This window comes from Athene noctua, unplaced genomic scaffold (assembly GCF_965140245.1).
Source record: "Athene noctua unplaced genomic scaffold, bAthNoc1.hap1.1 HAP1_HAP1_scaffold_36, whole genome shotgun sequence".
Lineage (NCBI taxonomy): Eukaryota > Metazoa > Chordata > Aves > Strigiformes > Strigidae > Athene > Athene noctua.
Window position 1 is genome coordinate 915,352 of NW_027437538.1, and position 12,759 is coordinate 928,110.

The 12,759-nt window shown below is 56.6% G+C and overlaps 2 protein-coding genes across 2 annotated transcripts; one reads left to right on the forward strand and one right to left on the reverse strand.

Moving 5' to 3' along the window:
- Window positions 1-4,415: 4,415 nt before the first annotated feature.
- LOC141974188 (olfactory receptor 14A16-like) lies at window positions 4,416-5,339 on the forward strand. Its single transcript, XM_074933526.1, has one exon. It carries the CDS (start codon window positions 4,416-4,418, stop codon window positions 5,337-5,339), a length of 924 nt encoding a protein of 307 aa, XP_074789627.1.
- A 3,130-nt stretch (window positions 5,340-8,469) lies between these two features.
- LOC141974220 (olfactory receptor 14J1-like) lies at window positions 8,470-9,081 on the reverse strand. The gene has a single exon (XM_074933559.1). It carries the CDS (start codon window positions 9,079-9,081, stop codon window positions 8,470-8,472), a length of 612 nt encoding a protein of 203 aa, XP_074789660.1.
- Between the last annotated feature and the right edge of the window lie 3,678 nt (window positions 9,082-12,759).

Here is a 12,759-nt window from a genome sequence, read left to right on the forward strand (position 1 = left end):
ACAGAGGTTCCTCCAGATTCAGAACCCATGTCTTGTCCCCAGATTGCTGGGGCCAGCTGCTGGCCAATCAGGACCCTGTGGCTGTCATGGAGTCACAATCAGCATCACAATTTGTGGCGCCTTTGCCCGTCTCTCCCCATCCACTCCCTTGACCCCTCATGGCTGCTGGACCCCACGTTCAACAGCCACACCCAGCCCTTCGCTGGCCTTTCCCTCTCCCTGCCCCACGCCTGGGCAGAGCCGGGGGGGACGTGTCGCCTTCAGGCTTTGCAGTGCTCATGCAAACTACTGCCACAAAGTCGGTGCTGGGATCAGACTCGGCGCTGTGGAGCAGAGCCCAGCAAGACAGAGCAGCGTCCAGCAGGAGATGTGCAGTGGTGGCCGCCACCTTGCTCTGGCCAGGGGGCTTCTGTCCGTGCACTGAAAGGATCTGCTGCTACCAAGATGCACTTGGTGTTTCCAGCTGTCACTGCAGAGCTGCCCCAAACCGATCTGCAGTTGTGGCCGTGGCCTCCCCTCTGTGGGGGCTGGGCTGGGGCTTTGACTCCAGTGTCACCTGCACTGGTCACGGCACAAGGCAGACAGCTCCTACCCAGAGATCTACATCCTGCTGGGGGTTAGGCCAGCGCTCCCTGCCCTTCACTCTGCTCACAGTGTTTGCCTCAGCGCAGGGACCAGCTTGATGAGATTCCCAGGAATATTCTGAGGCACAGTCCAATGCTTGTTGCCGTCTGCATCCACAGCATCAGAAATATTCCTTTCCCTTACATTGCAGGTTGATTGATGGGCCTGGTCACATGACTGCCTGGAATTTCCCTTCCTGGAAGGTGACATTTTCCCAGAGTGGGTCAAGGTGATGGGCTCTGTCACGGCCACTTGGAGACACTTCTCCTGGAGTTCTTCAGCCTGAGTTTACCCCAGATGACCCAGGAGTGCTCACGGATGCTCCTGTGCCTGCTAATAGCTGGGCCAAGGTTCTCAGGTTCCCAATGGCCTCTTCAGCTGTGGGTCATCCCCAGGAATCTGCTGGAACTGGTAACATGACCCGTGGTGCCCCCACAGGAACCGGGGCCTTCCCAGTAGAACCTATGGGTCTTGCCCAAGACTTACCCTGAGTTCCCAGGCTGCAGGCAGTGCATTGCATTTGTTGTCACTTGTGTTAGTGACTCAGCACTGCTGTGGCCCACACAGATGGGTGTGTTACAGGTTGTGTCTCCCCCACGTTGGGCGCCCAAATAGACTGTGATGGTTTGACTTTGCTAAATGCCAAATATCCACCAAGTTGCTCTATCAATTCACACACACACACACCCACACACCCTTTTCCCCTTGATTTCTCAACAGGGCAAATAGGGGAAAGGTGTTGGAAAATAGCTTGCAGAGCAAGGCCATGGGTCTCTGCAGGAGCTGATTGCAGCCATCTGAGGTAAAAAAAGGGTAAAACCCAGGGTACAGTTATGCTAACAAAGGACTGATATGTTAACAAAGAGAGAAACTGAGGTACATTATGACCTTGTATATGATAAAAGAACGGCCCTGGGAGAAAATAACAGGTTCAGAAGAGGGAAGATGTTGTGACATGTCTGAGATGCCACAGGGGGCTGGGACATTATAATGTAGCCTGTTACATGTACCCAACAGATTTGTGAGTAGTATGCATGATTATTGTAGAGTGCTTATATAAGGTGTGATTTCTTTCAATAAAGTTGAAGCTTGCTCTATCATTCACATTGAATCGGCTGCTTGCTTCCTCCGCCAGCCGCAGAAAGGAAATAAGATAAACAAACCCTTGTGGTAAAAACAAAAAAGCAGCTTTAATATAAACCAAACGAAGCAAAGGTCTGTGCACGGAAGAAAAAAACCCAGATTTATTCTCTACTTCCCATGGAGAGGCGATGTGGGGCCTTCTCAGGATCAGGGCTCCCATACGCGGAGTGGTTGCCTCGGAGGACCAAGGGTGACCCCACCCCCTTCCTCCTTTCTCCCAGCTTTACACTGAGCAGACGTCACATGGTCTGGAATGTCCCTTTGGTCGTTTGGGTCAGCTGTCCTGGCTGTGTCCCCTCCCAAGATCTTGCCCACCCTGTCCCACTGGGGGAAATGTCGGAAGGAGCCTTGGTGCTGTGTAAGCACTGCTCAGCAGCAGCCACAACACCAGGGTGCTGCCAACACCCTGCAGCTCCCAGCATAAACCACAGCACCGTGAGGGCTGCTGTAGGGGAAACCAATTCCAGCTCAGCCAGACCCAGTGCAGTCTCCCCATTTTGGAGAAGTAAGGGCGACCTGAATAGTGTTGAGTGAAGGTCTGACAAGGTGGGGCTCAGGGCTTAGTGCACATAAACTGTGTGCCATGGGGGAGAGAAGTGCAGTTTTTGGCCGAGTGGTGTGGAAGCTCCAGGCACCATAGGATTAGCCTGAGAGTGGCTGAGGGGGGATTATAGAGATGATGGAGATTTTCATTGAAGTAAGAAAGAGCATGAGAAACACTAATGCCGAAAAGTACAGCAGGGGAGGCTCAGACTGGGCACAGAGCAATGTCCCTGGAAGGGCAGTGCTGTGGTGGAACAGGTCACCCCGAGGGAGACTGGAGCAGCCCCAGGCTTTGTGTGTCAAGGAGCAGGCAGGGAGGAGGCAGAGATCTCAGGAAAGGAAGGGAGATGCTCAGGGGAGAGCAGGGTGTGGTAGCTGGGTGGACGTCTCCAGCCTGCAGAGAAAGAGGTGCAGGTGTGGGACACGGTGGGACAGCCTGTGGTGGAGACGACAGAGGGGTGAGCAAAGTCTGAGCATCCCCCAGCAGAGCTGAGCTCTCTCTGCCCTTGGCTCTGGCTGGTGTCTCTGCCACTGGTGGCCATGAGGAAGCCCCTTCCCCTTCCAGCACTGGGTCTCATGGCCTCCCCTTGCCCAGCCGAGAGCCTGGCAGGGGTTGGACCATAGTCCTGCCCTTGGCATTGCCCATCCCCACATCACCCTGCCCCAGGAAGAGCCCTGAGGAACAGCATCTGACTTCCCAGGGGCTGGGGGTCAGGGCGTGGCCCTTTGCTCCATGTAACACACCCAGGTTTGCTCAGAATCTGTTCCACACTGACAGGGCCTTTGTTTCCCTGTCATCTCTGCCGGGAGTTTTCTGCTGTAACCAGCCCCGCAGGAGGTTTGTCAGGAACGGTCCTCACTGGGAGCCATTAACACTCCAAGAAACTTTGCAGTTGGCCTCTGGCTTTGACTTCCTGACTGGCACCTTCATCATCCAATCACTGTCTGAGGTCCATGGACTCAGACCAACCCTCCTCAAGGAGTCATTAAAATGCCTTGGGCTTGCATTCTGCTGTGATGCTGGGCCGGGCTGCTGGGCTGGAGGGAGCTGAGGGCAAGTGGTCAGCGCTGCAGAGAGCCAGCTCTGCCCAGGAGCAGCTCCTCTGAAAAGCGCAGCAGGGCTGAGGGCACTGCCTGCAGGCACCGAGGGCAGAGGAGCCGGGCACAGAGAGGGCAGAGGCAGACGGCACTGGCAGGGTGCTGAGAGCTCACTGCAGGAGAAATCTTCCCAGCAGGTATCATGGTAAGTGAACTCTTGTTTTGCTGGGTGGGCAGGGGGAGGTGGCATTTTATTCCTCCTTTCTAGAGAAAGTGCTAAGGCAGCTGTTTCATTAGCACATCTTTAATTGTCTCCTGAGCCCCTGCAGAGGCAGAGCTGCCCCTGGGCAGGGCCCTGCTGCCAGGAGGGGTCTGCAGGGCAGAGCTGAGCACCCAGCGGGTGGGATGGGGGCTGTGAGCACTGACAGGGAGGAGACGTGGGGACAGAGAAGCAGCTCCTGGCTGGGACAGCTCCAGGCACCAGAGACATGGGCAGGGAGTCAGAGGGAGCTGCTGCTGGAAACACCTTGGGGGCAGGAATTCAGGCACCCCCTGCCATCCCCTGCAGTGCAGACACCCACTCCAGAGGAGCCCCCTGGTCTCCTCTCCCAGCCAGCAGAGCCCCACCCGCTGTCCCTGTGCTGCCTCCTCCCAGCAGCACTGGGGCATTTCCCCACATTTCCCCGTGGGCCTCTGCTCCCCGCGTTGGGATCACCGGACGTTCGGGGATGGGCGGGGGTTCAGCTGGGAGCAAGACCTGTGGGCACTGCCATGCAGATGTTTCCCTGGGAGTGAAATGTCCGAGTGCCCTCGCCATCTGCAGGCTCCGGGGGACACAAAGGAGCCAGTTCCCCCCTCAGGACACCCCATCTTTAGGGCACTGGACTCTTTCCCAGTGGGGTCCTGCTGGGCTGCAGCCTGTCCTCCAGAAGGGCACAGCTCTCCCCGGGCAGCTCTGTGTTCTCCAGCAGCCCCGTGAGGAACTGGATGGAGAGGAATGAGAAATCTGTCCCGACTGATTGATGCTTTTTCCTCTGTGAACAGGCCCTCGTGCCGTGAGGGAGCAAATGTGCAACGGCAGCTCCATCACCGAGTTCCTCCTCCTGGCATTCGCAGACAGACGGGAGCTGCAGCTCCTGCACTTCTGGCTCTTCCTGGGCATCTCCCTGGCTGCCCTCCTGGGCAACGGCCTCATCATCACCGCCATCGCCTGTGACCACCGCCTGCACACCCCCATGTACTTCTTCCTCCTCAACCTCTCCCTCCTCGACCTGGGCTCCCTCTCCACCACTCTCCCCAAAGCCATGGCCAACTCCCTCTGGCACAACAGGCACATCTCCTACTTGGGGTGTGCTGCACAGCTCTTTATGTTTGCCTTCTTTATCTCAGCAGAGTTTTCTCTCCTCACCATCATGTCCTACGACCGCTACGTTGCCATCTGCAAACCCCTGCACTACGGGACCCTCCTGGGCAGCAGAGCTTGTGTCCACATGGCAGCAGCTGCCTGGGGCACTGGGTTCCTTTATTCTCTCCTGCACACGGCCAACACATTTTCACTGCCTCTCTGCCATGGCAACACCCTGGACCAGTTCTTCTGTGAAATCCCCCAGATCCTCAAGCTCTCCTGCTCACACTCCTACCTCAGGGAAGTTGGGATTCTTCTTGCAAGTGCTTGTTTAGTGTTTGGATGTTTTGTGTTCATTGTGGTGTCCTATGTGCAGATCTTCAGGGCCGTGCTGAGGATCCCCTCTGAGCAGGGACGGCATAAAGCCTTTTCCACGTGCCTCCCTCACCTGGCCGTGGTCTCCCTATTTGTCAGCACTGGTCTGTTTGCCCACGTGAAGCCCTCCTCCTTCTCAGCCCCAACCCTGGACCTGGTGGTGTCATTTCTGTACTCTGTAATTCCTCCATTAGTGAATCCTGTCATATATAGCTTCAGGAACAGGGATCTCAAACATGCCCTGGATAGCATGATAACTAGATATTTTTAAGCAATATACGACTCATGTTCTACAGCGCAGTAGTATTAATAGAACTCTGTACAGGCCCAATGTGTCATGTCTATATTCTGTTGTTGGTGTTGGTATTATAATTTGAAAGGCGTTAACGCAGGGCTGATTTCGTTATTGCTGAGCAGGGCTTACACAGGGTCAGGGACATTCCTGCTCCTCACCCCACCCCACCAGCGAGCAGCTGGGGGTGCACAAGGAGCTGGGAGGGGACACGGCTGGGACAGCTGACCCCGACTGACCAACGGGGTATTTTGTACCTTATGACATCATGCTCCGTTATATAAAGCTGGGGGAGAAGGACGAACATGGGGACATTCAGAGTTATGGAGTTCGTTTTCCCACGTCACTGTTATGTGTGATGGAGCCCTGATGTCCTGGAGATGGCTGAAGCTCTGCCTGGAAATGGGAAGAAGTGAATGAATTCCACCTTTTCCTTTACTTACCTGTGTGTTTTTCTGTACCTATTAAACTGCCTTTATCTCAACCTACAAGTTTTCTCCCTTTTACACTTCTGATTCACTCCCCCATTGCACCCAGCGGAGTGAGTGTGTGAGTGTGTTGCGCCCAGATGCTGGATGGGTTCAAACCATGACATTGACCCAGGGCAAACATGATGCTGTAGCCCCTCAGAACCACCAGTTGCAGCACTGGCCTCTCACTTCAGCTCGGAGAGGGTCTTTGTCCCTCCACAGAGGGACACCAAATGAGTAGGTCAGAAGTTCATGTTTGCATTTTATGGAGGAGATGTAAACATGCACATCATGTGTGTGAGGTGAGAGAGCACAACTGCCATCAGCTATTCCTGGGGGTGCTGTGAAGGTGTGTGGGACAAACAGGGTCATGAGGTCACTTCACGTCGACAGTAACGTCCCCTGGGCAACCCCCTGGCTGCAGCCCTGGGAGGTGTTTCCTTGAACCGAGGTCCCCGAGTCCATTCCTCATGCCGTGGGGCATCTCCCACGAGTGCAGAGCAGGGTGATCAGCACAGGGCTGAGGGGCCTCCCAGCCTCTGGCCGTGGCAGCAGGAGCCCAGAGAGACACGACGACTCCGGCAATGCACTGCCTCTGCGTGTGCAAGGGAAGGACTCGTGTCTCTGAACCCCCTGTGTGTAAGGTGAGGGCATGGGGCCAGCTGAGATGTGGGCACCTGACAGAGCCCGGACACTTGTGTGTGTGACCCAGGAACAACCCCCACTCTCCCAGTGAGACTCATCTCCGCTGCCTTGGACAGGCTCATGGCAAGTGCTCCTGTTGGCTCCGTCACCCTCGCCGGTGATTCTGGGCTGAGCCCTCAGAAGGGCCAGAGCAATCAGAGAGGTTCTGGGTCCATGGAGAAGGCCGAGGGCAAACCCATCTTCAAGAAGGGCAGGAATGAGAACTGGGAGAATTATAGGGGAGAGTTATAGGCTTGTCAGCTTCCCTCCATCACTGGGAAGTTCGTAGGCTGTCCCGATCCGATATCAGGGGAGGGTTCTTAAAATGCTGCATATCCTTATGAACTTTATTTCTATAACAACTAATAAGAGCGATAGGAGAGAGAGGAAAAGAAAGGAAAAGGTTGGAACCCCTAAGCAAGAACACGGTAGAGGCGCAACTAATTACCACCACCACGACTGGGGATCCGGCGATGTTCTGTCGGTCCGATGATGCTCCACGTTCCTGGCTCCGAGTTGGTTCCCCTCTTCTTGTTGGTTCCCATCTTCTAGCTGGTTTCCCTCTTACAAAGGAGTACACAGTCTGTCTTTTTTATAGTCCCCATCCCCACAGTTTGTCCGCCCATTTCCACGGGGCTCGTTGTTGTAGGTGCCACCCCGTGGCCCTCCGTGCACGCATGCCTGTGTGTCCATGGTGGTCGTGCTGGCGAGGGGCCAATCTGTCTCGCCGCGGTTTCCCCTCCACCCGGCTCACGCGCTCGCGCACGTAGGCGCAGCTCGATAGATGACTGCTGATGTTCTCGTCTAGGGCGGATGTGGTTTTCCTCGGGGACTGTGTGTTTGCTCCTTTACGTTGAGTCAGGAGGTGGTTGTCGTGGAGACAGCGATGTTGAGACATACTAAATGTCCAAAAAGTTCCTTACATCGTCCTTCTCCCCCAGCTTTATATAACTGAGCATGATGTCATAAGGTACAAAATACCCCGTTGGTCAGTCGGGGTCAGCTGTCCCAGCCGTGTCCCCTCCCAGCTCCTTGTGCACCCCCAGCTGCTCGCTGGTGGGGTGGGGTGAGGAGCAGGAATGTCCCTGACCCTGTGTAAGCCCTGCTCAGCAATAACGAAATCAGCCCTGCGTTACCAGCACTGTTCATGGCACAAACCAAACCCCAGCCCCATAGCAGCTCCCAGCAAGAAAAGGAACTCTCTCCCAGCCAGAGCAGCACAGGCAGCTGCCCCAGTGTGTCCAGTGAGCGCAGACACAGAGCAGAGCCTGCTCCTTCAGGTCTCTCCCAGGAGGCCTGGCTGTGCGAGGACACTGCTGCCAGCCCCCACCCTGCAAATCACACTGTTCACCTCTTCGCTGGGGTTTTCCTCTGCGGGCCACTTCCTTGGGCGTGTTCTTGAGATCAGGTTTGGGAGAAGAGCTCAGCCTTCAGGCACTGCCCTGAGCAGATCCTCTTTCATGAGGGAACCGCTCTTCGGGAGGCCGGCTCTGTCACACCAGTGCCCAGTGCCTGTCCCTGCCTGCGGTCACAGGGCTGTCACACAGCAGGAGTGTGACCAAGCTGCCCGAGCCCTCAGGCCTCACACCAAACCGAAGGGATCAGAAAGAGAGTGTGGAAGGGAAGAGAGAACATCTCTGGAGGACCAAGTGCTCCCTGGCAGGGCTGCCATGCTGGGACTCTCTTCCCCTTCACCTCTGCACGCGGAAATTATTACTGCAGCTCCAAATATATCTTGGTGGAAGGACCTCAGAAAAAAAATAAATCACTGTAGGCCCTTTCTTCTATTTATACAAAGAGAAAGCACAGCTCCTCATTTTACTCAGCCACTCAGTCAGTAAAGGAGAGAGTGAATTAGAAGAGGTATAACAACATCATTACAAATAAAATACCAACAACAACAACAACAAAAGAAAATGCACGTGACAGGCTGGACCTGTAATGTGTTATAACTGTTATGCAGCAGCAGATGAGCAGCTTATTTTATCAGAATAACATCTAGTTATCAGTTTCCTCAGGGCATCCTTGATCTCCTGGTTCCTCATGCTGTAGATGAGGGGGTTCACTGCTGGAGGCACCACTGAGTACAGAAATGACACCACCAGGTCCAGGGATGGGGAGGAGATGGAGGGGGGCTTCAAGTGGGCAAAAAATGAAGTGCAAACAAACAGGGAGACCACGGCCAGGTGAGGGAGGCACGTGGAAAAGGCTTTGTGCCGTCCCTGCTCAGAGGGGATCCTCAGCACGGCCCTGAAGATCTGCACATAGGACACCACAATGAACACAAAACACCCAAAAACTAAACAGGCACTGACCATGATAAGCCCAACTTCCCTGAGGTAGGAGTGTGAGCAGGAGAGCTTGAGGATCTGGGGGATTTCACAGAAGAACTGGTCCAGGGTGTTGCCCTGGCAGAGAGGCAGTGAAAATGTGTTGGCCGTGTGCAGGAGAGAATTGAGGAACCCAGTGCCACAGGCAGCTGCTGCCATGTGGACACAAGCTCTGCTGCCCAGGAGGGTCCCGTAGTGCAGGGGTTTGCAGATGGCAACGTAGCGGTCGTAGGACATGATGGTGAGGGGAGAAAACTCTGCTGAGATAAAAAAGAGAAAGAAAAGTACTTGGCAAGCACACCCCAAGAAGGAGATGTGCCTGTTGTGCCAGAGGGAGTTGGCCATGGCTTTGGGGAGAGTGGTGGAGAGGGAGCCCAGGTCGAGGAGGGAGAGGTTGAGGAGGAAGAAGTACATGGGGGTGTGCAGGCGGTGGTCACAGGCGATGGCGGTGATGATGAGGCCGTTGCCCAGGAGGGCAGCCAGGGAGATGCCCAGGAAGAGCCAGAAGTGCAGGAGCTGCAGCTCCCGTCTCTCTGCGAATGCCAGGAGGAGGAACTCGGTGGTGGAGCTGCCGTTGGACATTTGCTCCCTCACGGCACGAGGGCCTGTTCACAGAGGAAAAAGCATCAATCAGTCGGGACAGATTTCTCATTTCTCTCCATCCAGTTCCTCACGGGGCTGCTGGAGAACACAGAGCTGCCCGGGGAGAGCTGTGCCCTTCTGGAGGACAGGCTGCAGCCCAGCAGGACCCCACTGGGAAAGAGTCCAGTGCCCTAAAGATGGGGTGTCCTGAGGGGGGAACTGGCTCCTTTGTGTCCCCCGGAGCCTGCAGATGGCGAGGGCACTCGGACATTTCACTCCCAGGGAAACATCTGCATGGCAGTGCCCACAGGTCTTGCTCCCAGCTGAACCCCCGCCCATCCCCGAACGTCCGGTGATCCCAACGCGGGGAGCAGAGGCCCACGGGGAAATGTGGGGAAATGCCCCAGTGCTGCTGGGAGGAGGCAGCACAGGGACAGCGGGTGGGGCTCTGCTGGCTGGGAGAGGAGACCAGGGGGCTCCTCTGGAGTGGGTGTCTGCACTGCAGGGGATGGCAGGGGGTGCCTGAATTCCTGCCCCCAAGGTGTTTCCAGCAGCAGCTCCCTCTGACTCCCTGCCCATGTCTCTGGTGCCTGGAGCTGTCCCAGCCAGGAGCTGCTTCTCTGTCCCCACGTCTCCTCCCTGTCAGTGCTCACAGCCCCCATCCCACCCGCTGGGTGCTCAGCTCTGCCCTGCAGACCCCTCCTGGCAGCAGGGCCCTGCCCAGGGGCAGCTCTGCCTCTGCAGGGGCTCAGGAGACAATTAAAGATGTGCTAATGAAACAGCTGCCTTAGCACTTTCTCTAGAAAGGAGGAATAAAATGCCACCTCCCCCTGCCCACCCAGCAAAACAAGAGTTCACTTACCATGTTACCTGCTGGGAAGATTTCTCCTGCAGTGAGCTCTCAGCACCCTGCCAGTGCCGTCTGCCTCTGCCCTCTCTGTGCCCGGCTCCTCTGCCCTCGGTGCCTGCAGGCAGTGCCCTCAGCCCTGCTGCGCTTTGCAGAGGAGCTGCTCCTGGGCAGAGCTGGCTCTCTGCAGCGCTGACCACTTGCCCTCAGCTCCCTCCAGCCCAGCAGCCCGGCCCAGCATCACAGCAGAATGCAAGCCCAAGGCATTTTAATGACTCCTTGAGGAGGGTTGGTCTGAGTCCATGGACCTCAGACAGTGATTGGATGATGAAGGTGCCAGTCAGGAAGTCAAAGCCAGAGGCCAACTGCAAAGTTTCTTGGAGTGTTAATGGCTCCCAGTGAGGACCGTTCCTGACAAACCTCCTGCGGGGCTGGTTACAGCAGAAAACTCCCGGCAGAGATGACAGGGAAACAAAGGCCCTGTCAGTGTGGAACAGATTCTGAGCAAACCTGGGTGTGTTACATGGAGCAAAGGGCCACGCCCTGACCCCCAGCCCCTGGGAAGTCAGATGCTGTTCCTCAGGGCTCTTCCTGGGGCAGGGTGATGTGGGGATGGGCAATGCCAAGGGCAGGACTATGGTCCAACCCCTGCCAGGCTCTCGGCTGGGCAAGGGGAGGCCATGAGACCCAGTGCTGGAAGGGGAAGGGGCTTCCTCATGGCCACCAGTGGCAGAGACACCAGCCAGAGCCAAGGGCAGAGAGAGCTCAGCTCTGCTGGGGGATGCTCAGACTTTGCTCACCCCTCTGTCGTCTCCACCACAGGCTGTCCCACCGTGTCCCACACCTGCACCTCTTTCTCTGCCGGCTGGAGACGTCCACCCAGCTACCACACCCTGCTCTCCCCTGAGCATCTCCCTTCCTTTCCTGAGATCTCTGCGTCCTCCCTGCCTGCTCCTTGACACACAAAGCCTGGGGCTGCTCCAGTCTCCCTCGGGGTGACCTGTTCCACCACAGCACTGCCCTTCCAGGGACATTGCTCTGTGCCAGCCTGGGCATCCTCAGCTGCACTTGGTGGCGTTAGTCCTTTCTCACGCTGTACCTTAATACAAAGGAAAATTCTTTTCCCGATGCCCCCACCTCCACCCCTTTTATCCCTCCCTATCCCATTGGTTTGCTCCCTTCAGACATCTCATCCCTGGCATCTCTTTCATGTCCTCTCTGGGGTCCCCAAATCCCCTCCCTTGAATCCCTCCCGAGGCCTTTCCTTCCCTCTCTCCCCTCACTCCTTCACTGTCCATCCTGTCCCCTGCAGGAGTGTCCCCGGATCCCCTGCCTTGACCCCCCACTCCCAAACACTCTCCAATACCATTGGGTTTGTCCTCTGCACTCCTCTTCCTTCTGTCTACAACAGCCACTCTGCTTGCAGTCTCCGTGTCCCTCCACTTGAATTCCTTTCATCCTCACTTGCACTCGACACAGTCCTGTCCCGGCAACCCCTCCAGCCCCGTACCCTGGTGTCCACTAATTCCCCCCAGTGCCCTGTCTTTGGGTCTCCCCCACCTCCACCCCTCCCCTTTGGAGGACATGAACTCCTCACTCTCTCCGTGTCTCCGTCCCCACCCCTGGCCCTTGCATGGACAGGTATCCCCGGGGACACTTGGAGGAATGGGGCTGGGCAGGGCAGAAGGGATTTTCCTGCTCAGACCAGGGGGAAGCCATGGGCCTGTGGGGACTGGGGAAAGCTGTGCCCACCCCCAGCCCACCAAGATCCAGTCCAGAGCACCCCTTTGCTCTTCTTCCCGAGGCATTCCTCAAAGTGAGAGCAGGTTATGGCGTGGTGGTAATTAGTGGGGTGGACTTGGAGGGCCTCCAGTCTGGGGAACTGGAGGGCACTTTGGTTCTCCCATCCCTTGCTGGTACTGGGGACATCCCAGCAACCATGGAGGTCTTGTGGTGTCTCTACAGGGGGAACTGAAAAAGGCAGGCACCATGAGTTCTGCTGCCCTCAGACCCTCCCCTCCCATGGCCATGACACTCCAGGGCATCCCAGTGTGCCCCAGTAACAGCCTGGGTTTTACCACCTAAGCCTCGGAAGCCCTTGTTCCCACACTCTGACCCCGTCCCCCTGAGTCCCTATCCTAACCCTGACTTGGTCTGTCTGGCCCTTGGGGGCAGCACAGGCCCTGCAGGGTTCTAGAGCAGCCGTAAGGCCTTGGAAGCGGAACGTGAGGTGACCTGTATCTGATCCCCTCGTGGGCCACGAGGAGGAGCTGGTGTGGAGCGCTGGGATGAGCTCAGCTGTGCCTCAGGATCTCGTGGGCCAGCAGCAGGTGCATGGCTGTGAAGGCAGCTGTGAGGTCACACCTGCCGCAATCCCTGGCAGGCCAGCAGCAGGCTTGGGTGCTGGTTTGCACAAGGACATGGTTTTGATGCTGGTGCAGGGAGCTGTGCAGATCCCACCCCTGGAACTGTTCTCTCATTGTGCC

Bases quoted from the DNA above. Each gene is read 5' to 3' on its own strand.
- LOC141974188 (XM_074933526.1), top strand. From the start codon at position 4,416: ATGTGCAACGGCAGCTCCATCACCGAGTTCCTCCTCCTGGCATTCGCA.
- LOC141974220 (XM_074933559.1), bottom strand. From the start codon at position 9,081: ATGTCCTACGACCGCTACGTTGCCATCTGCAAACCCCTGCACTACGGG.